The 24,547-nt window shown below is 43.7% G+C and overlaps 1 protein-coding gene and 1 pseudogene across 1 annotated transcript; both read left to right on the forward strand.

The window, feature by feature from the left end:
* The first annotated feature begins 2,780 nt into the window (after positions 1-2,780).
* LOC131190368 (zinc finger and SCAN domain-containing protein 21-like) lies at positions 2,781-11,787 on the forward strand. The gene is made up of 5 exons (XM_058167687.1): positions 2,781-2,789; positions 3,039-4,049; positions 8,512-8,625; positions 9,350-9,476; positions 9,789-11,787. The coding sequence occupies exons 1-5, from the start codon at positions 2,781-2,783 to the stop codon at positions 10,760-10,762; spliced, it is 2,235 nt and encodes a 744-aa protein (XP_058023670.1). The 3' UTR covers positions 10,763-11,787.
* Positions 11,788-15,015: 3,228 nt separating this feature from the next.
* Positions 15,016-23,009, forward strand: LOC131192484 (zinc finger protein with KRAB and SCAN domains 7-like; annotated as a pseudogene).
* Positions 23,010-24,547: the final 1,538 nt, after the last annotated feature.

The raw sequence follows: 24,547 nt of genomic DNA on the forward strand, positions 1-24,547 counted from the left end.
TCATACCCTGACCACCCACAGTTGGATAAAAGGCCTAGAATTCTACAGTTGAAGAAGCCCAATTTAAACAGACAGACAGACAAACAAATCAATGTGAAACTACCAATACAATTTAATTATTTATTTATTTTTAGCATGCACACAGAGCTTTCTTCCAGGAGCTTATTTGTTTTAGAAGTTGCCTGTTGCTCTAATTCATAAAGGCGCCGAGTGGATCGCAAACAACATTGCAATAAGACCATTAAAACGTTGTCTCTGAAATAATAAAAACAAATTAAAATCCATCCCAGAAGCATAATAAAATTGCAAATACACAATTTAGCAGGGGGCTTCCCTTTTCCTAGCAAGCCTACACCCAAAGGCCATTGGAAGAGTCACAATACCTATAATACTTGACCAGCAAGATAAAGCCCTCCTACAACAAATGTTAACATTTGTGAGCCATTAAGGTCACTTGAAGATTTATCTGTGTCATAGGGGCACCTGAGTGGTGCAAATGGGTGTGCAACCATCTTGGAACTGTTGAAAGGACTGTGTTGCAGACTAGAAATAGATGTTATATCCCCATCCCCCTCTGTTGAGAGACTGGTGTTCAATTGACAGGGGGGCAGGGATATGATATGATCATCTACACCACAGTACTTTCAACAGTTCGAAGAAGGCTCCATACCCATTTGCACCACACAGGTGACCCTGATGACACAGATAAATCTCCAGGTGACCTTAACAACTTGCTAAAAGAATGCAAATGTCCAGCTGTCTGGAAAGAATATAAACCCTTCCATTCCCCACCTGTTCTGTTCCCCCCCCCCCAACACTCCCAACAAAAAGTCAGTCAAAGGCCTTCTGCCAACAGTTTATTTACACTTGGCTGGATTCCTTTTGGCACAGAAATGTTCTGGCCACGTCTCCCCATGCGCCTGCCAAAATCTCTGAAAAGGTCTGTTATCAAGGTAACTAGAAAATTACAGATAAAGCAAGAGTCACTCACAAAGAGATTCTTTCATCCATGAAACAGATTGCCCGCGCAAATTTGCAGCTTTGTCCAACACAAAAAGCCAAGAAGCTCCTCCTCCTGCTTTTATCCCCTGTGGGTGTCGCTCCGTGACTCATCATTCCCTGGGCCTGCCCCAAAATTTCCTCTGCTGCACGCGCCGGTCACGTCTTCGCGGTCTCGCATCGAGCCAAGATTGGTCTTGGGGCGTTGCCAAATCAGAAGAAGGCCCGGGGAAATCAGGCCTTGCCAGCCCCTCCTCCTCCTCCTGGGTCGGTGCCAGGGAGGAAGAGGGCCCAGGGGAAGCACGCCTTGCCAGGTCCTCCTCCTCATTCTCTGAATCATCCTCCTCCAGGAGTCCGAGTCCGGGGGCCTGGGTCACAACACTACCATCCAGTCAGAGCTGAAGAACCTTCTTGGATGAGAAGTGAAACATCTTCAAAGAAAAACCAGAAAGCCCAGTTGCCTCTTGAAAAAGCACTTTTGGGAGAAGAGGAACCTGCTGATACAAGGAAAGCCACTGATCCAGCCACTACTGCGAACTTCAAGGGCGAGGCAGAGGCGCAAGGCTTCCCTTCTGTTTTGCAGCTCCCCAAATCCAACCTGCCTTCCCCTCCAACATCCCCCTCCCCGATTTCACTCCCACATCAGTCTAGCCACTCTATGCGCTCACAAACCCCTTGTTCCATAGATTTAAGACTTAGAATAACTTTGTCACTTTGATTGTGCCTTAATCGGCATACATTAAAATGAAATTTCATTGCATACAGCTCTCAAAAGGGTCTCCCCCTCCAATATACACTACATAAACATGACAAGAAAGATAGATAGATGGATAGATAGATAGATAATAGATAGAATCGATAGATGGTAGATAGATAGATAGAGAGATAGATGATAGGATAGATCAGGGGTAGTCAACCTTTTTATACCTACCACCCACTTTTGCATCTCTGTTAGTAGTAAAATTTTCTAACCGCCCACCGGTTCCACAGTAATGCACTGTGTATTGTTGTCTGTGCATGCCTCTTGCGCATCGTGGATTGGGGTGGGGTGGGGTGGGGTGGGGGTGCCGGCTACCAGCTCTGCTTGTCTGTTGCAGTTGGGTGGTTTGGTGGGATATGCGTGAGCTATTCTGGGACGAGGCTCTTTTGTTTGCGGTCACACTATAGCGCCATTTAGTTTTACTTACATAACGTGAACTAAACTTATGCGCGGGCGATACATATAGTATATTTTCAGAAATTTAAATTGTCATGGGGAATTTTATGAAAACCTAATGAAAATGTTTTTAAATAATGCTATGGAAAAAATTTTAAAAAGTCCAAAAAAAGGAAAGTGCTTCAGTATCTGACAAAACCCCTACCGCCCACCATGAAAGCTGGAACGCCCACTAGTGGGCGGTAGGGACCAGGTTGACTACCACTGGGATGGATAGATAGATAGATAGATAGATAGATAGATAGATAGATAGATAGATAGATAGATAGATGATAAATAGATAGATAGATGATAGATAGATAGACAGACAGACAGACATGTAGGTAGATAAATAAATACAAAATTATGCATGTACCCACATATATTATATGACACGGAGAAACAACAGTGTAATTCGGATACACAAGTACCTGGCGAGAGAAACGAATCTTGCGAGATAAGGAAACGTGTTATAAATGGCAAAGGTTGTGGAATCAGTGCATATTGCGAGGTATAAGCTGTAATTCGGCCCTATAAATTTTTGGTCAAGGAAACAACTGAGCCAACTGTCAGCAGTTTCTAGTACATGAACACAGTAAGAGGAAAACATAACTTAACTCACCTGTTTGGGGAAACAGATACTGTTGTAAGAAACGAAACTTAAGATAATAGTTCCTGCTACGTGGCAGTTGTGTTATCATGCTTTGCTTCCCCAATAAAAGGCGTGCGCTCAGAGCAATCTGGGCTCACCCCATCCCGAGAGAACAATGGTGTCTGAGTCCTTATTGGGAAGGTAGCCCGTGTTTCTAACACGCACCCTTGCGAGGGCCTGATCCATCTGCAGACAGCATCCCTGCGGGGATCCTACGAGTCAACGAAGAAAACCCACCCTAGACGGCAACGACGCAACAAAAGGTGCTACCGGGCGCCTTTCCCTTCACCTTCACCTGGATTCACCGACATAGTACGGGAAAAAAAATCCTCATCTTGGACAATCCGAGGGGCTCCCCGACTTCCCTGCACGGCGCAGGACCCAGGAAGGCGGCAAGCGCCTGATTTAGAGGGGCGACCCCGAGATCATCGGTCCTTCCCTGCCTTTTGCACGCAAGGCCGTCCCAGCCTCCGTTTCCGCCGCGGACCTCCCCCCTCCCCGCTCCTGCTCCCCCCCCCCACCAACTCTGGGAAGAAGAACAGCGGCACAGAATCTCCAATTAGGCCGGAAGAGGCCGGTTCCCCTTTCGTTCTCTTGCTACCACAGGGCCGCTCTAGACGGCGCGTGTCTATCATTCGGACTCCGTGCCCCTTTGTTCTCTTGCTACCACAGGGCCGCTCTACACGGCGCGTATCTATCGTTCGGACTCATTCATTGCACCGCGCAGAACTAGGAAGGGAAATTGTGGCGGAAACGATCCTCAGTTTCTCTTCTCGGGCGCAGGAGCCCCGAAGCAGCCGCCGCCCATTTGTCCCCACCTGGAAAGCGGAGAAAAGGCTGGTGGGAGCCCCCTCGGATTGCCTTGGGGCAGGAGAGCCACTGGAAGCCAGGAGATCTCCAGGGATGGAGAGCACCCTCGTCCCAGAGGCTCCAGGCGATCGCGATCGCTGCCAAGTGGCCGAGGAGCCCCGGGAGCTTTGCAGCCGCCTGCACCGGCTGTGCCGTCGGTGGCTGCGGCCGGAGAGGAGCAGCAAAGCGGAGATACTGGACCTGGTGGTGCTGGAGCAGCTGCTGGCCCTGCTGCCCCCGGAGATGGCGAGCTGGGTGAGGGAGTGCGGAGCCCAGAGCTGTTCGCAGGCGGTGGCCCTGGCCGAAGGCTTCCTGCTCAGCCAAGCCCAGAGGGAAGAGTTCGGAAACGGGCAGGTGAGGAAGGGTGCTCATCCTGGGAACTGAGAATGGAGGGGAGGATCAAAGATCCACCCATGTACCAATAAAGGAGAATATTTGTAGCTTGGGGATGACATGGGGAGGGGGGGTGTCCTTGGCGTTCCCAATTCGGGTCTGAGCCTGGTGCCGAGGCCAATGAAGGACGCCAGACACGAGGTGCAGATTTTGATTGCCTTTTTATTGGAGTGCTCTAAGGAAAAGGGGTCCCAGCCAAAATGTCAAGAACCAAGAACAAAAGATTAAGAAAGCTTTAGACGTTTTCATTAAAGCGGAAGGCAGGATAATAAAAGGTATCGTCTAATAAACATTTTAGTAATGATCTAAGAATTGGTTCTATTGGTCTCTAGCCGGACCTATTCCTAATCCTTGGCTAATGAATGCTCCGGGAGTTATCTAATACACATTTTATTTCCCGCAGGCCATCCTTATTCCTAACGTTTAGCTCAGCTATGCAGGATGTCTAACTCTTCATTACTGTTATCGGTCCTCTAACTACCTAGAATTGCTACAAGTGTTATTTGTGCATATTCTCTGTGAACAAGTATTCTTTGTTCTTGCCAGAGAGACCTCACAATTACAGGCTTCATGGTCTCCTTTCAAGTGTAACCTTGCTTTGTTTTAGCAGCCAGCCCATCAAGAGTTTTCTTGTTTTCTTGTAGAGGTTTCATTACCAAATTAGGTAATATCCTCAGTGCTAGTAAGGAGTGCAGTTTGCTGTCAGTTTATATTCTTGGTGGCTGTCATGGTTGCTGAGGGTGGGTTAAATATTCTTTGATTGGGCTGTTTACTGTTAACTCATTGGCAGTTTCTTGATTGGGGTAGTGTTTACTTCTCAATTGTTGGTCTGATGTTAATTTTGGAGTTAGTCAATGCTTATCTGGGTGCTGATTGCTGGTGGAGAGGTGCTTGGGTCATTTTGTTCCGTTTTCGGCTGGTTGATTGTCTCTTTTGCACAGTCTACAGATGTCATTAGTGTCTATGTGTCTGTTGATGGCTAATTTGTCAGAGAATAGAATAGAATAGAATTTTTATTGGCCAAGTGTGATTGGACACACAAGAAATTTGCCTTGGTGCACATGCTCTCGGAATACATAAAAGAAAAGATATCTTTATCAAGAATCATAAGGTACAACACTTAATGATAGTCATAGGGTACAAATAAGCAATCAGGAAACAATCAATATCCATATAAATCATAAGGATACAAGCAACAAAGTTACAGACATACAGTCATAAGTGGAAGGAGATGGGTGATGGGAACAATGAGAAGTTTAATAGTGCAGATTTAGTAAATAATTTGACAGTGTTGCGGGAATTATTTGTTTAGCAGAGTGATGGTGTTTGGGAAAAAACTGTTCTTGTGTCTAGTTGTTCTGTTGTGCAGTGCTCTGTAGCATCGTTTTGAGGGTAAATGTGTGTTTACCCTTAAGTGTAAGAGTGCCAGGCTTCTAGAAATTCTCTGGTGTTTTTGGAACTTGGCCTGGTCTAGGATGGTCACATTTTTCCCAATTGAAACTATGGTTAAATCTGTCCATAAATTGTGAAATTAAAGAATTTTCATCATGCCTTCTGACTGCTAGTTGGTGTTTGTGGATGCGTTCTGCCAGTCTTCTGCCTGTTTGTCCTCCATACTGGTGGTTGCAGTCCTTACATTGTGTATTGTAGATGACTCCTGTTTTTTCTTCTTCTGAGATGTTGGGTCTTTTGGTTTGCTTAGGATGTTTTGAAGGGCTTTAGTTGGTTTGTGTGCTATGCTGATTCCATGTGGTTGTAGTTGGTGGTTTCTGAGATATTCTTGATGTATGGCAGAGTAATTCTTTTTTGAGTTTGTGTCAGTTGTGCTGTATTGGTTTGATGGTCAGGGACTTTCTGATAATGTTTCATGGATATCCACTTTGTTGGAATATGTTGTATAGATGCTCCATTTCCTTTTTCTACTGTTTGGGGTTGCTGCAGTGAGTTTGGACTTACTTAAATAAAATTCTTACACAGCTTCTCTTGGGGGAGGTTGGGTTGTTTGGAAGCAAAGCACTGGTTAGAATGAGTGGCTTTTCTGTACACTCGCATTCTAGTTTGCCACTGTGACCTCTGCTGATCAGGATATCCAGGATGGGTAGCGAGTTGTTTTCTTCTTTAGTAAACTGGATTTCTTTAAAAATGTTATTGATGGTCCTGTGGATGTTCTCTAATTGGTCCTTTTTATTATGGTGAAGGTGTCGTCTACATATATGATCCATATTTTTGGTTGTATTTGTGGAAGTGCTATGGCTACAAGACGTTGCATGATGACCTTCGCTATAAGTCCTGAAAGTGGTAATCCCATAGTTGTCCCTTTAATTTAGACTACCCCCACCAACACTGAAATGGCAAGTCACCAGCAACTGCATTTCCTGCATCGGATGAGGAGAGTTCATCTCTCTCCTTCTGTCCTGGCCACTTTTTACAGAGGCAGGATTGAGAATGTTTTAACAAACTGCATCCCTGTTTGGTTTGGTGGCAGCAGTGCCCCAGAAAAATGTCCATACAGAGAGTGGTGAGGACAGCCGACAAGATTATAGGAAGCTCACTTCCTGTTATTCAGCATACTGCTTATTGTTGTGTCTCGCTCGCTCCCCCTGCCGCAGCCGGGCCCCTCTTATCTCCTGCCAGACGCTGATAGTTCGGAAGAATGTCCTGGAATGCCTCCAGCCCCCAGCCCTGGCACCATGCCTGGACAGGCCAAGCAAGACGAAGGGCCTGACGTGCCTTCAGCCCCCAGTCCTGGCACCATGCCCAGGCAAACGGAGCAACTAAACCCCTCCCCCACAGCATGTGAACCTGAAGAATGTGAAGCCAGTCATGAGCTAAGATTACCAACAGCTGGAGGCTGGAGAGATCCGTGCTTCTGGAGAGTAGAGAGGCGACGTCAGCAAAAGGAAGGGAGGGGCAGGCCTGGATACACCCACTTCATGGTCTGTTTATGTTGCTCCCCTCTGGGAGGAGGTTTCGAAGTATTTCTAGCAGGACTACCAGATTCTGTAACAGTTTTGTTCCCTATGCCATCCATCTGGTAAAGATTCGTTTTTCTCACGATGTACATGTATACATCCGAACTAGACTGTGGTGGTTCTCTGTGTCATATAATATATGTGGGTACATGCATATTTATTTATTATTTATTTTGTCATGTTTATGTAGTGTATATTGGAGGTTGTGACCCTTTGAGAGCTGTATGCACCAACATTTCATTTTAATGTATGCTGATTAGTGTACATTCAAAATGACAATAAAGTTATTCTAAGTTCTAAGTCTAAGTCTATAAACTGAGAGCAAGCCCCATTCCTTACTAGCACTGAATATGTTACCTAGTTTGATTAATGAAACATCTGCAGGAAAACAAACAAGCTCAGAGAGCACCAAGGACCCTTCATCTATCCATGTCTCCAAGAAGTTGAAGAGATTAAAAATATGTCTGTGGAGCCTTTTCAGGAATTCCTCACATTTGGAGAACTAATTTCTTCTTGAGGCAAATGCTGCTCAAATTGGGAAATCAGGGATCTAGCCACATCTGCAAGAAGTCAACGAGATTAAAAATATGAGTCTACAGCCTTTTCTGGAATTCCTCATATTTGAAGAACTATTTTTTTCTTGAGGCAAATGCTTCTGTTTCCTAAATTGACCTTTCTCTTCCTTTACACCTCTGTATGCTTCCTGGTGTTATCCACATGCCTCATAATAATCAGTGTTTATGTTGTGATCTGTTGTGATCTAAACCTAGATATGGGAAGCATCTGGATTATGTGAATTGCCTCTGGTACAGAGCCACATTTAACAAGCTCTGTAATACCACAATAGTAAGAAAAAAACCCTAACACATCCTTACATTTTATGTACATAAAAACACAGCCTGATGCTCTTAACTCTCCTCTGTTCATCACTTACTCAGAAATATAAGTTATATACAGAGCAGAGTCCCTGAATTCTCTCTGAATTTGGATTAGGGAAGCAAGAGGTAAGGAATGCAAACTAACATTGATACTGTTAGGGTTCCAAGTAATACATCCATAGCAAGCAAAACTCTGAGGCAGGTAGATTCCTCAAAGAATAGTTTTATTGGATATAAACTGACTCTGAAAATTCCCGTGGTTTTCACCTAATTAAAAGTAAAAGTTTTCCCCCTTTCCCAAACAATCAGTCACATGGTCCAATCAAGGTGCTGTCCGGTTGCCTGGTAATTCCACTCCTCCTCTCTCTCTGGCCACCTATGGGAATGTCCTTGGTTCCCAGGAGAAAATATTTCGTTTTGGCTACAACATCCCAACTATTTCTATTCTCCACTCCCTATCCCTCAGCTCCATTTCAGCAACACTGAAGCTTCAAAATGGCTTCGGTCAGGTCAGCTTCAGGGTTGACAGATACCATCCTCTGAAAGTGGATCATGAATCAGGTTGTTCTTCAGGTGCAGGAGCCATTCCCAGAGGAGATTTCAGCTGAGCTCCGGGAAAGAGGAGATGGATCCAGTTCTATTCAGGACCTGTTTTTCAGGAGGATCCAATTTGGGCCACTTTCCCAGGTAAGCACAGGTTTCTCCTGAGAGCAGTGGAGTTTCAGCTCCACCCACTCATGAGCTGCTTTTAACAACAAATGCTGAATCTGTATGTATTTGAATAGAGGGTCCCCACAGAATATCCTGATGAGTCACACATTTGACTTTCAAGATTGTTCTGGAGTTGCAAACAAGGGACAATTCACAGGCAGGGCATCTTGTATTAGAAATGTAATTTATTTGTAGAAAGAATTTAATATTTCTTAATGCTATTCAGAAGAGTGTCTGAATAAGACAGAAATAAAAGTGCACATGCGTGCAGTGGCCAGATGCTCTCCCGGGTTCCGTCATGTGCATGCACACTGGCTAGCTGCTCTCTTCCGGGTTCTGGCGTGCGCATGAGCGCCGGCATGAACCCAGAAGAGCAGCTGGCCGCTGCATGGATGCATGCCAGACCAGCTGGCTGGCATACATGTACACGACGGAACCTGGAAGAGCAGCTGGTGACGTGCCCACAGAGACAGCTCTGAGTGCCACCTCTAGCACGCGTGCCATCACAGACCTAAACCGTGATTTGGGCAGCTATAGCTTCCCAGCCCCAAGGACTATTATGGACAGGAAGACATGAAGCTGTCCTGAAAGTAGATGTCCATTTGGTCTATTTCAAATGTCTGTTTTGTGCAGGAAGAGAGAAAACTTTTAACTGTTTCCTGTGATTGTCTGCTAAAGAACCCTTTTTTTCTCTTTCTAGAGCTCTGATGCCTTTGAAGAGGTGACTGTGGATTTCACGAAGGAGGAGTGGAGGCTGCTAGATCTTGACCAGAAGGCCTTGTGCTGGGAAGTCATGCAGGAGTTTTCTAGGAATCTGGCTGCTCTGGGTAAGGCCAGGCTGTTCATTTCTCCATAAGGCCATGGCAGAAATACTCGCCATAGATTTGGGAAATATCCTAGATGCTCCATGGAAGTGGCTGAGCAGATTGACTGATCAACACCAAAGCCTTAATATGTTTCTTGGCTGAAAAATTCCTTGAATCCCATCAGAGTCTCCCGGATAAGAATTTGCAGATATTACATCCTGGCTAGACAAGTGGAACACAGATTGGCATGTTTTTGAGGGGGGAGACACCCCCCACCTTCACCCTTCTAAATTCTAATCGGAATGTTCATTTTCTTTTTTTTCCCCCAAACAGCTGATGTGTCTGTGAATGAGAATGGAGGAGAGCAATCGTCCACGTCTCTTCCTGTTGTTGTTCGTGGCTTCCTGTCCCAGCAAGATCAGAAAGAAAAGAGAAAAGGGAAATACAGAAAAAAAGAAAACATGCATTTGGATTACATAGATATGGCAGAAACCAGACTAAAGAAAAACTGCATGCCTCTGGACACACTGGAGAATAACTCCTTCGCTCCTACTTCACCAAAGGAACTGTATAGGAAACGCAAATTACATACCTCTGTTAATAAATCTGGGAGGGATTCCCGTCTGAGCAGAAAGAGGGAACTTGGCAAGCAGAGTGGAAAGGATTTCAGCAGTGAAAGTGATCTTAATAACCACCAAAAGATCCACACCGCGAAGACACCACATAAATGTCAGTATTGTGGAAAGATCTTTAGCCGGAGTGGACATTTTAATCTTCATCTAAAGACCCACACAGGAGAGAAACCGTATAAATGCTTCGAATGTGGAAAGACCTTCATCCGGAAAGACCAGCTTGTTCTTCATGAAAGGATCCACACGGGGGAAAAACTGTATAAATGCAAGGAATGCGGAAAGAGGTTCGGTATCAAAAGTAGTTTTAGTCGCCACCAAAGGAGTCACGTAGGGGAGAAACCGTACAAATGCCTGGAGTGTGGCAAGAGCTTCTTAATCAAAAGTGCCCTTACTCTTCACCAGAGGATCCACACGGGAGAGAGACCGTTTAAATGCAAGGAATGTGGAATGAGGTTAATTACCAAGGGGAAATTGAACCGCCACCAAAAGACCCACACTGGGGAAAGACCATATAAATGCCTGGAGTGTGGAAAGAGCTTCACCCGGAAAGGACATCTTCATCGTCATGAAAGTATCCACAGAGGGGAGAATGTCATGGCCCCATCAGAGCCTAGTTCGGAGGAGGAGGAGGAAGAAGAACTGGGACCGTCCAACAGGGATAGCAATAGCACTTAGACTTATATACCCTGTTGTGGTCCGTCAGCAGCCTGCGGAGCTGGCAAAAGAGTCGGACAGCGATGAGGCTGAGGTGGGACCAAGGCCATCGGGGAGTAAGGTGCGGCCTCCAGAGCCTCCAGAGCCTGACAGTAGTGAGGCAGAGGAACAGGAGGAGCCTGTTCCTAATGCACGCATGAGAAGAGCTGCCAGAAGGCAAGAGTAGCTCAAGTAAAGAGGATGGCTCAGGAGTAGAGCCAAGAGATGATTGGCCCCTCCCATAAGGCTTAAAACAGACCAGCAACGGCGTTTGGGCTTTGCCGGAAAACAACGTTGGTACCTTCATCTTCTTGCATTTATTTTTGTATTTGTGACTTCTGAATGTTTGCCAAGAAAGGCCTCTGGCAGTTTGCCTAATTGGACCAAGGTTTGCGATAGGACTGAGGAATTTGTGTTGGGAGGAATTTGCTTTAATTTAGTTGAACTACGCTGGGAATGAAGTAATTTTCAGCTGTTTGAATAAAGTTTGTTTGTTTTTTCACTGACTTGAGTTTCCTACTGCCTACTTGGGCCTGGGTCACAAGAGATTCTTCCAAGGAGTCTCACTATCACCAATACTATTTGCCATTGCACTGATTCCTCTGTGAACCATACTAAACGACTCAGGCCATGATTATCAAACATTAAAAAAAATCTGCCAGTTTACCCCACTTCCTTTACATGGACGACTTGAAGTTATATGGAAAAACTGGAAATAGAACTGTTGCTTAACACTGTCTGTATATACAGCCAAGATATACAGACCTAGGAGGGCTACAACAGGGAATGCCTGGCCAGAATGGCTCAGGCAGCAAAGGGGACACGGTGAAAATCCTCACTGCAAGACAGCTGCAGCCCTCAGGATCCAGACCCATAAAATCTCTCTTGGCCAATTAAGATGAGTTGGGCAGTAGACCCTCTTCTTCTGCATCTTACCCTGGATGCCACATGCCTCCCTCCTGGCACTGATGGCTAGTGGGTGTCTGTTCTTAAAACAGACTTGTCTTTGCTGGCCCTGTTTATTTTATTTATTTATTTATTTATTTATTTGATTTTTATACCGCCCTTCTCCCGAAGGACTCAGGGCAGTGTACAGGCAAATAAAAACAGACAAGACAATATACAATATAAAATGCAAAATTAAAAAACTTATTATAATTAGCCTAAAAATTTAAAATGTATAGAAAACTAAAACCCCATTTAAAATTAGTAATAAAAATTATAAAATCAATAGAATTTAAAATTTAAGCCAGCCCCGCGCGAATGAAAAGATGTGTCTTCAGTTCGCGGCGAAAGGTCCGAAGGTCAGGTATTTGACGTAAACCCGGGTGAAGTTCGTTCCAGAGTGTGGGAGCCCCCACAGAGAAGGACCTTCCCCTGGGGGCCGCCAGCCGACATTGGCGGACGGCACCCTGAGAAGTCCCTCTCTGTGAGAGCGTACGGGTCAGTGGGAGGCATGTGGTAACAGCAGGCGGTCCCGTAAGTACCCAGGCCCTAAGCCATGGAGCGCTTTAAAGGTCATAACCAAAACCTTAAAGTGCACACCTGTTGAGTCCATGCCAGCAGAAGGAAGAGCGGGTGGAAAATAACAAGAGCACTTAGACTTATATACCGCTTCACAGTGCTTGTCAGACCTTTCTAAGCGGTTTACAGAGTCAGCCTATTGCCCCCAACATTCTGGGTCCTCATTTTACCCACCTTGGAAGGATGGAAGGCTGAGTCAACCTTGAGCCTGGTGAGATTTGAACTGCCAAACTGCTGGCAGCCAGTGATCAGCAGAAGTAGCCTGCAATATTGCATTCTAATCACAGCGTGCAGAGGTGCACGGTGGAGCTTGGGAGCTCCTTACCGTGAGAGTGTGTGTGTGGTAGTCTTTTATTAGAGGACCTAAACTGAAAATTTTTGAAGCACTTTGGATGTTAAATGGTAGGTATTTTTTTTTTTTATTAAAAAAGTTTTACAACAATTAAATTTTCCCCCTCCCCCCCTCCCTCCTAAACCCCCCCCCCTGGACTTCCCGGAGCAAACACAAGGTATAGTTCCTTAAACAAAACAGTCATACATTAAACTTTTTAAAATCTAACACAATTATAATCTTTCTCTCTCACATATCCTGACTTCTTCCATTAAAATCAAAAATAACATCCTTCATTCAAAAGCAATCCGAAATTTCTTAATCCGATATCTATTTTGAATATAATCAATCCAGTTCTTCCATTCATTTAAATATAATGGTAGGTATTTTTGAATTGTAAATTCAAAAGTTATAGAAAAGAATAATTCCTGCACAAAACATATACAAACTGCTACTCTGAGAAGTCTATTGTTACCATATTGGCATTGGAGGATTTTTTTTTTAGATTGTTCCTAAAGTTTAGTCACATAGCTTCTATTATTAAAATAAACTAATATTTAAATTGATTATGGGCTATCAAATCAGTGTGGACTCTTAATGAGAGTCTTAGTAAATCTTAGTAAGATTTTCTCCAAGAAGATAATCTGTCCTTCACCTGGTTTTTCACTACTTCCAAAGATCAGCATTTAAACAGAGACATGAAAAAGCACAGGCATCACAGAAGCAAAGAAGTATTGGACAAAGATTAAGATATGGTTGGAAGAGATGATACAACAATGTATTGAGTTGAAACCAGAAATATTTCTGCTAGGAATTTTATCAGAAATGTGTAATAAAGAGAATGTCTATTTAATTATGTATTAACTGCAGCTAGAATTGTATTTGCACAACATTGGAACAGTGGAGAGATTCCCATAGATGAAAAAGTGATAAGGAAAATATTAGAATGTGCAGAAATGAACAGATTAACACTAGCAATTAAGGAGAAAGAGCAAACTGAATATTATATTATATGAAAAGTATTTTATTAATGGTTAGAGAATAAAAAAGGAGTTGGGAAATGAAGAAAGCTAAAGAATAAATAATAAATAAATATATTAAAATAGATATATAAATAAGATGAAAATTGTTAATATATGTATTATGAGAATAATGATGTTTAGTGTTAATATGGTATCACCACTAGAAGATATTAAGAAGAAAGGTTAATTAAAAGAGAGCTTTACAATGTTTAAAGGTTTAATATATTATAATATTAATATAATTTTTTTTATTGGCCAAGTATGATTGGACACACAAGGAATTTGTCTTGGTGCATATGTTCAGTGTACATAAAAGAAAAGATATGTTCATCAAGAATCATAAAGTACAACACTTGTTGATAGTCATAGAATACAAATAAGCAATCAGGAAACAATATCCATATAAATCGTAAGGATACAAGCAACAAAGTTACAGTCATACAGTCATAAGTGGAAGGAGATGGGTGATAGGACAGATGGCCAATAAAAAATTCTATTCTATTCTATTCTATTCTATGAGAAGATTAATAGTAGTGCAGACTTAGTAACTATTTTGACAGTGTTCAGGGAATTATTTGTTTAGCAAAGTGATGGCGTTCGGGAAGAAACTGTTTTTGTGTCTATTTGTTCTGGTGTGCAGTGCTCTACAGCGTCGTTTTGAGGATAGGAGTTGAAACAGTTTATGTTCAGGATGTGAGGGGTCTGTAAATATTTTCACATCCCTCTTTTTGACTTGTGCAGTATACGGGTCAATGGAAGGTAGGTTGGTAGCAATTGTCTTTCTGCAGTTCTAACTATCCTTAGAGAAATAATGTTCATGTGAATATAAAAGATGTGGCAAATGAGGAACGATGTTGCACAGAGATGCGTCTACCCTGAAAAGGAAAGATGGAATGTTTATCTTTGTAATTGAAAAATAAAAATCTTTTTATAAAAAAAAGAAAAAGAAAAGGGATCCTAAGAGGTCTGTAAGGGGTGTGCATAAGCACACCAACGTACCGTCCCTGTCCTAATGACCCCTTTCATTCATAACCATCTCATTTATTTATAATCAGATCTATACATTTCATGTATCCAAATTATGTTTATACTTTTTTTATCTGTAATCTTATATATGCTTGATTAAATAAATGCATAAATATTTTATTTGTATTTATTTGTAAAGCATATATAAGATTACAGATAAAAAAAGTATAAACATAATTTGGATACATGAAAAGAGTAAAAAGGAATATTAGGACAGGGACAGTAGGCACGCAGGTGTATTTATGCACGCCCCTTACAGACCTCTTAGGAATGGGGTGAGGTGAACAGTAGACAGTCTAAGGTTAAAGTTTTGGGGGTTTGGGGAAGAAACTACAGAGTCAGGTAGTGCATTCCAGGCATTGACCACTCTGTTACTGAAGTCATATTTCCTGCAATATTATATATAATATAAATATAAAATACTGCATATTTTAGCAAGGCGACGGCGAGAACATCGCTCCTTTCCCCGCGTTTTAAATTCATCGCCGCTCTAAAGCAGGGGTCTCCAACCTTGGCAACTTGAAGCCTGGCGGACTTCAACTCCCAGAATTCCCCAGCCAGCAAAATTAAAGCATCTCCGCTTTTCAACAGCCGCTCTACTACTTTCTCAGAAAACGAAAGTCTTTCGTTTACTTCCTACGAGATCCCCTCTCTAGGAAGCATCTATCTATCGTTCGGAATCCTTGGTGAAGCACGTGAGGCCAGGAGCGCGCAAGAAATTGGCGGGAACGATTGTCCGTTGCTCTCCTCAGGCGCAGAAGGCCCGAGGGAGCCGAGACTCATTTCTCCCCTCCTGGGAAGCGGAGGAGCGAGTGCGGAGGGCCCGGGGGACGTTTCGGACTGTCTTGGGCTTCTTTTGGCAGCTCACGAGCAGGAGACGCGATGGAGGACGAGAAATCTCCAGGGATGGAGGGCGCCCTCAGCCCAGAGACCCACCGCCGCCGCTTCCGCGCTCTGGAGGGCTGCCGCCAGGAGGCCGAGGGGTCCCGAGATCTTTGCAGCCGCCTGCACCGGCTGTGCCGTCAGTGGCTGCGGCCGGAGAGGAGCAGCAAAGGGGAGATGCTGGACCTTGTGGTGCTGGAGCAGCTGCTGGCCCTGCTTCCCCCGGAGATGGCGAGCTGGGTGAGGGAGTGCGGAGCCCAGAGCTGTTCGCAGGCGGTGGCCCTGGCCGAAGGCTTCCTGCTCAGCCAAGCCCAGAGGGAAGAGCCGGGAAAGGGGCAGCAGGTGAAGAGGGGAGAATCGGGGATCTTGCAATGTCTGCAATGAACTGCTGATAGCAATGGCAGATTGAAGGCTGTCAATCTCCAAACTGGAGAACTGCTTGCAGTGGCAGAATTAGCCTGCTGACTGCCAGTATTTGAAGAACTAATTTCTTCTTTGAATCTTTTGGTTTCTTGAAATGCTTGTTTCCTCTTGGAGATAATTCTGAGAGAAAAGAGAATTCAACCCTGTTTCAACCACCGACACTCCTGAGGGATATAAGTGGGTCCTGAATTTGAGGACGTGGATACAATTTCTTCTTCAATATCTCTCTTTCTTTCCTCAGGTGCAGGAATTCATTTGGGCACTTTTTAATGTCTCCCTGAACAGTTCTTCATTATGGAAGTCCTTGTGGTTTTCATAGCAGTTCTGTTAGTTATTGCAACAGGGCTCCTTAATTCCAGTATCTATTTAAAATGACCAGCACTTACCCAGAAATAGCAGCCACATCGAGATAGAATCTCCAAGTTCTGTTACTTTGACTTGGGTTGGGGAAATTCAGGTACAGAGGCAAAAAGTAAGGCAAGGAAACTAATATGGTTATGGTTCTCTGAAAGTGGATCATAAATCATACTCTTCTGTCAGGTGCAGGAGCCGTTCATGGGGGAGATCTCCACAGTGCTCCAGGAAAGAGGAGATCCATCCAGCCCTTGTCAGGAGCTGCTTTTTAGGAGGATCCAACTCGGGTCTCCTTGCCAGGTAAGTGCAGGTTTCTTCTGAGAGCAGTGGAGTACAAACTCCATCTGTTCATGAGCTGCTTTCACCACCAAATGCTGAATCTGTGACCATTTGAACTCAGTGTCCCCCCAGAATGTCCTGCTGAATCAGCATTCAAGATTGTTCTTGAGTTGCAAACAAGTTTGTAGGCTTCATTGTATTATTGTACAATTTGAAAATTAGAAATTATTAGAAAAATTGTTTGGTGGAAAGAGTTTAATATTTTTCAGAAAATTTCTAGTGAATGTGTCATGTTTACTTAGGAGTTTGCTAGCCAAGGGGACTCTGCTCCCCCAAACCTCCTTGCTGAGTTATTCTGGCCCAGTGGGAAGTTCTGCAATGGTGGCTGTGTTGCCATTCCACAGCCTGGATGCACCTAAGCCATGATTTGTGGAACTATGGCTTCCCAGGCCCAAAGACTATATGGACATGCAGGCATAAATTTGTTTCTGGGAAGAAAATGTCCATTTAGTTCAGGGGTGTCCAAAGTTGGCAACTTTAAGACTTGTGGACTTCATCTCCCAGAATAGAGTTCTGGAGGTCTGGGAGTTGCAGTCCACAAGTCTTAAAGTTGCCAACTTTGGACACCCCTCATTTAGTTCCTTGTGAACTTTTGTTCCCATGTTGTGTGATAAGAGAGAAAACATCCAAGTCTTTGCTGGTAATGTCTGCCCAAGAACATTTTCTTTCTCTATCAGGGATCTGGTCCATTTGAGGAGGTGACTGTGGACTTCATGCTGGAGGAGTGGGAGCTGCTAGATTCTGGTCAGAAGACCTTGTGCAGAGAAGTCATGTGGGAAAATTTGAAGAATATGGCTGCCCTGGGTAAGGCCAGGCTCTGCTCTGGCTTTCATTCATTGGGGGAGTTTTTTTCAGTGGAGGATGAATAGCTATTTATCCACAGAAGCTTAAGATTGTCCCTCCTTACGGCCTTGTCAGAAATAATCACCATAAACTCTGAAAATGGTGTAGATGTTCCATGGCAGTGGCTGAACAGATTGACCAATTAGCACCAAAGCCTTCATATATTTCTTGGCTGAAAGGATGTCCTAGATAACAATTTGCAGCCTTCACTTCTTAGCTAGACACGTATCTGGTGGCAAACCTAGAACACATGTTTTTGAGTGGGAGGAGGATACCTCACTTTCAAATTGTAACATAAATATTTCTTTTCATTTTCCCAAGGAGATGATGGGCTGGAAAATGAGAATAGCAAGCAAGCAAGATTAAAGACAGTGAAGCGTGACATTGAAGAAGTGATATTTGGCCATGAAGAGGACATGAGAATGGAGAATGGAGGGGAGAGGTCATCCACTTCTGTTCCTGTTGGAATGCCTAGCTTCCTGTCCCAGCAAGACTTGGAAGGAAAGAAAAAGGAAAAATATGGGGGAAAGGAGAAAAATCAATTTGTTTTAGATGAATGTGGCATAAATCAGACTGAAGGGAAAATGTATGAAAAATATGTCAGTCATTCTTTCTCCATGAAACTATGCATGGAATGTGAAAAGAGATTCACTAGCAAGAGTAAACTTATTCTCCACCAAAGGATCCACACTGGGGAGAGGCCACATAAATGCATGGAATGTGGAACGACCTTTACACAGAAGGGACATCTTAGTCTTCATGAACGGATCCACACTGCGGAGAGACCCTATAAATGCATGGAATGTGGAACGACCTATAAACGAAAAGGACATCTTAATCGTCACGAAAGAATCCACACTGGAGAGAAACCACATAAATGCCTCAAATGTGGAAAGACTTTTACCTGGAAAGGAAATCTTAATTGTCACGAAAGGATCCACACTGGGGAGAGACCACATAAATGCACGGAATGTGGAAAGAGCTTCATTACCAACGCTTGTCTTATTTGCCATCAAATGAGCCATATAGGGGAGAGACCACATAAATGCATGAAATGTGGAAAGACCTTTACAAGCAAAGGACAACTTAATTGTCATGAAAGAATTCACACAGGAGAGCGACCATATAAATGCATGGAATGCGGAAAGACTTACACACGAAAAGGACATCTTAATCTTCGTGAAAGAATCCATACTGGAGAGAAACCATATAAATGCATGGAATGCGGAAAGACTTATAGATGAAAAGGACATCTTAATTTTTATGAAAGAATCCATACTGGAGAGAAACCATATAAATGCCTGGAATGTGGAAAGACCTATTCACGAAAAGCAAATCTTAATCGTCATAAAAGGATCCATACTAGAGAGAAACCATATAAATGCAAGGAATGTGAAAAGACTTTTACTCAGAAAGAAAAACTTAGTTGTCATGAAAAGATACACACTGGGGAGTCACTGGGCTCTGCCATTTTTTTTCTTTTAAAGTATTGAGCACCAAGTGTTCAAATGAGCTGTAATGGCTACAGCACCTTTGATTGTTACAGTGGCATCTGCACAAGAGAAAATTGAAAATACATGAGAAGTGGAAACACCATCACTAAGTGTGCTTTCTTCTCATAAAAGGATCCACACAGGAAAAATAAATGAAATCCGTGGATTGAGGTTTATTCTCAAGAGTCAACTTAATCATCATCCAAGGAACCAGTCTTGGCAGGAAGCTTATTAAGTCATGGAATGTGCAGATATCAAATCTTTGGTTTGTATTGGAATCTTATTTACCTTCCATGTAGCTACACAGGAGAAAAAGTAGAAGCAGTGGAATTTGAAAATTGCTGATGGTGGATCAAGTGACGTTATTGATCATAGGATGATGCCTTTCTTCTTGAGGAAAACGCTTCTGTTTCCTCTCTGAGATAATTCATGAAATTCAAACCTATGTTCAACTCCCACCTCCCTGAGGGATGTAAGAAGCTACAGAGATTAAGGGTTTCTCTACCCATCCTTTCTTTTCTCTAGTGCAGAAATTTGAGGCCCTTTTGCCATTTTAGCTGATATTCTTCAAAGTATTCATGCTCATTGACAATATAGCAAACCTTATTAAAGTCTTATGTGGCTCTGTCATACAACAAGCCATACAACATGGCTCTGTCATGTATTTTTTAGAGTATAAGATGCAGTTTTCTCCCCCAAAAAAGGGGGGTGAAAATCTGAGTGCGTTTTACACTCTGAACATTGTATCAGCCATACCTGGAGGGAGGGAGTTGGGGAGGCAGCGGCAGCAGGAAGTTGATTGGCGGTATTCTGGGAGACTGATCCAACCACACCAATCGGAGAGGTGGGATTCAAACTGTTCGGATGAACTGTTAGTTAAATTGAGGAGAATCAGCTGATTCCACCAATTGAATCATTCGCCAAGGCCGCCCTGCCACACTGCCAGGACTGCCCCCTTGTCAGAGTTTGTTGCAGAAAATCAAATTCAGAAAGCACACACAGGTAACTGATGCAGCAGGATTCATTAACTTCTCTTTATATACAATATAACACATGAAGATAAATGTACAATACCAATGGCTGATTCTTCCAACGTGGTAGAGAGGAGAGATCAGTTTCAGTTCAGAGAGGCAGACAAGACCAGACTTGTTTAGTTCTTAGCAAAGAATTTAATACAGACAGAGAGAACCTCCTCTGTACAGGGCAGTTAAACTAAGGCTAAGCCACACCCAGGCTCCAAGCTGTTTCAGCTCCCAAACAGCCCTCATTGGCTGACTTAGTTGCTATGCCTATACATTGCTGACCTTGTTACCATGTCCTATTCCAGCCAATCCCCAATGGCTGACCTGTTGCCATGTCTATCCGTGTTCATGAATATTCAGACACACCTCACCACTGGACCTGCCACCTCGCCACCAGAACTGCCACCTGACCTGCCACCCGATCGCTGCTGCCTCATCACCATCTGACCTGCTGCCCAACCACCACCGCCCCATCGCCACTGTGCCATTACTGATGGAACTGCTGCCTGACCTGCCACCAGACCTGCCGCCCCATCACCGCTGCCCCATCGTTGTTAGCCAAGGACACTGCTGCCCGATCGCTATTAGCCGAGGATGCCTTGCCACACCACCGGACCTTCTGCCTCACCACTGGATCTGCTGTCTGATCGCTGCTGCCAGATCTGCTCCCTGACCTGTCACCCTATCGCTGCCACCTGAACTGCCAGCTGACCTGCCACTGGACCTGCTGCCCTATCGCCATTAGCTGAGGGCACCCTGCCACACCGCTGGATCTGCCACCTCACCACCGGACCTGTCGCCAGATTGCCGCCAGCACACCTTCCACCAGACCTACCTCTCTGTTGCTGCCGCCAGACCTGCCATTTCATCGCCGCTGGACCCCATCAGAGAGAAGTATGGCTTGGCTTCCAGTGTGGGAGAGGGCGGGCAAGGGTTAGGGTTTAGGGTTGGTGCCTGTTTGTCTTTATAAAGATAACATGGCTAAATTACTTTTTCCTGGAGGAAAGAATCACCAATGTCCTAAAATTCTCAGCTTTCTAAATTATGGCAGGGGCGTAATGAGTTAGTGTGGTATGTACGGGTACCGTATATGGTATACCGGTATCTTGTGGATGAATATTGACTGTTCTTTCCCACAGAAAAAGAAAAAGACAGTACATACTGGTATAAGGATGTCAAAGCAAAAAAGGCAAGCATATAAAATCTCTTTCAAGTCATGAAATATGCTGAGGAACATGGAAACAGAGCAGCGGAGAAACATTTTGGACCACCTCCAACTGAAAAAATGATAAGAAAGTGGAGAAAACAGGTGGATCAGCTGCAAAATGTAAAGGATAAAAGCAAGCACAACTTTCGTAGGTTTCCTGCAAAGGGGCCACAGTTAGAGGAGGACATGAGAGACTGGACCAGATGTGAGCGGAACAGTGGCTTCGCAGTTTCCATAAAAATGGTGATATATGAAGCCAAACGCATTGCTGCACAGAAAGGCATTTGGGATTTTATTGGATCACCATCATGGTGCTTCAGATTTATGAGGAGATATGGCCTTGCCATGCGCACCAAAACTAGAATTGCGCAAAGAGTGCCAAGAGAGTATGAATCTAAGATTTTGCCTTTTCATACTTTTGTGATAAGACTCCAGGAAAACAAATAATTTTGAAACTGGCCAGATTGGGAATATGGATGAAGTCTTGCTAACCTTTGATGTGCCACCCAATAAGACTGTTGATGTGAAACGTGCCAAAAGCATAACTTTGAAAACCAGTGGTGGGTTTCAAAGTTTTTTACTACCGGTTCTGTGGGTGTGGCTTGGTGGGCGTGGCAGGGGAAGGATACCATAAAATCTCCATTCCCACCCCACTCCAGGGGAAGGTTACTGCAAAATCCCCATTTCCTCCCAATCAGCTGGGAATTGGGAGGTAGAGAATAGATGGGGGTGGGGCCAGTCAGAATTTCTGCTACCGGTTCTCCAGAACGGGTCACCTCTGGTGAAAACTTCAGGACATGAGAAAATACATTACACGGTTGTGTTGTCCTGCCATGCAGACGGCACCAAATTACCACTAATGTTAATATTCAAAAGAAAAAACTTCCCAAAAGAAGTGATTCCAAGAGGTGTTGTGCATGTCCATGAGAAAGGATGGATGGACGAACATGGAATGAAAGTATGGATTGAAAAAGTGTGGTCCAAACGTCCAGGAGGGCTTCTGAAAAAACCTGCTTTGTTAGTGCTCGACCAGTTTACAGCACATATTAGTGAAACCACAAAGAAAAGATTCAAAGAAGTGAAAACTCATCTAGCTGTAATTCCTGAGGGGGTCTTACCAGCCAGTTGCAACCTCTTGACATTTTCATCAACAAACCATTCAAAGTGTACATGCGAGAAGAGTGGAACAAATGGATGGCTGCTGGTAATCATGATCTGACACCTACTGGCCGAATGAGGAGGCCCACCATCAGTCAAGTTTGTGAATCGGTGAAAACATCATGGAACTCAGTGAAGGACGAAATTGTTACAGGGTCCTTCAAAAAATGTGGCATTAGCAATGCCTTCGATCAGGGATGTCCAAACTTGGCCCCTTGAAGAGTGGTGGATTTCAACTCCCAGATTCCCCAGCCAGCAACTTGCTCATATTTATAGCTCATGCTGGCTGGGGAATTCTGGGAGTTGAAGTCCACCACTCTTCAAGGGGCCAGGTTTGGACATCCCCGCCTTAGATGAAACTGAAGATGATATCATTTATGAAGATAACGAAGAAAGTGAGATCAGTGATTGTGAGTAAATGAGCTTCCTAAGTTCTGACACCAGAGATGGGGAGTTCTTGGGGTTTCCAGAAAATTAGAGGAGTGCCTGAACCTTAAAGTCTCTCCTCATTTGTTGATGACCGTGATGACGGTTCTTAATACCGCTGTTGACTTTACATAGTTGTAAAAATTATTCTGCTATATTTTATTAAATATATTCCTACACCATTTGGTTCAGAATATTTTCCCCCCTTGTTTTCCTCCTCCAAAATCTAGGTGTGTTTTATAGTCAAGTGCGTCTTATACTCCAAAAAATACGGTAACTTTATATTATTGCTGTTGCTCTCTATCCCCACCTAGTGGCCGGAGAGACAAATATGCCCCAATTATATTGTCTGAAGCTGACTGCTCATTTACCCATCAGCTTGCCCTCAAGCCAAGTGCATGCCGGGAAGCCAAACTTCATTTCCTTTGGCATTTGGACAAGGCAGAAGAAGCCATTTTAATCTGTAGCACATGGTCATCCCAGAACAAACTCACATGCCACACACAGAGTGTGGCTGGTGAGATTCAAACTGCAGTCTATTTTACATTTGATTTTCACTATATGTATTCCTATTTCCCTCACTTTCACCATACCCTGTTCTTCCAATAAAGCATTCAGATCTACGCACACGTAGATCTGTTCTATTGGAGGATTGGTGGGTTGAGCTGCCTGTCAAGCTGCACACAGGCTAACCTGCAGTGTGGTCAGAACAGGCTCTGTCTCTCTTCTTTACAGTCAGAAAAGACTTCTGTGGAACACGGATAGGGATGTGGAAATGACTTTGGGAGACGGGGAAGAGTCGCAGACTGGACAACCACCATTTAAAAGATATCTTCATCCCCAGAAGAAGACAGAGAGAGTGGGGCACTGGAAGAATTGCAGAAGAAACTCCCCCTGTGGTATTGCTGAATGTATGAAGGAAAATGTGGTGGCCTTCATATTTGGAGAAGGCTGAGGAGTGGCTCTTTCAGTCAGTCCTCTTCCTTTGAGTCCAGTCCACTATTTCAGCTGTGTAACTAATGACTTTAATTGCCAAGGTGTTAATTGCCTTGATGCATTTTCTCTACTGAGCTTGGACTTCAAGATCTTTTTCACTCTTGATGTATTCACTTCTAACCTTCCTCTTGACTTCAATGTGCTTGATATTGTCAGCTTAAAGAATGCCAAGGTACAAAACGATAGGGCTCTGCAGTTTTGTTTTTTTTCCCTAAAGTGCCGAACCTATGCATGGTTTTTTTAGAAAGCTACGGGGCTTTTAAAAACCTTGCAGAGCCTCAGCACTTTAGAAAACAAAAACTGGCAGAGCCCTGTGGCTTTAAAAAAAGAACCTTTTAAGCAGTGGAGCCAAAAGCTCAGAGGCAATGGCAGGTGTTTTTTTGTTTTTTGTTTTGGTCAAAATATAAAACTCCCCAGCCACCGAAGGTGTTATTTTCTGCTTTGTTTCCAATTCTTCCTTGATCTTCCTTGCTTCTATGCGGTATTTCTTTATTAGGTAATGTGTAGTCTTCTTATTCCTCAGCATCTTGTTTTTTCATGTTTTTGCTTGCTTGCATCTGATCTCAGCTTGCCGATCTTATTTTCCAGTCTGAACTTCTATTTTGGTGGGAACTGTTTGGATTTTTTTCTTCTTTGTTAATTTTCCATCCTAGATATTTAGTATGTTTTTCTACATGCTCAGTTATTTATTGTTTCAATTCTTCAATATATTTGTTAGAGA

The sequence above is a fragment of the Ahaetulla prasina genome, chromosome 2, assembly GCF_028640845.1.
Source record: "Ahaetulla prasina isolate Xishuangbanna chromosome 2, ASM2864084v1, whole genome shotgun sequence".
Lineage (NCBI taxonomy): Eukaryota > Metazoa > Chordata > Lepidosauria > Squamata > Colubridae > Ahaetulla > Ahaetulla prasina.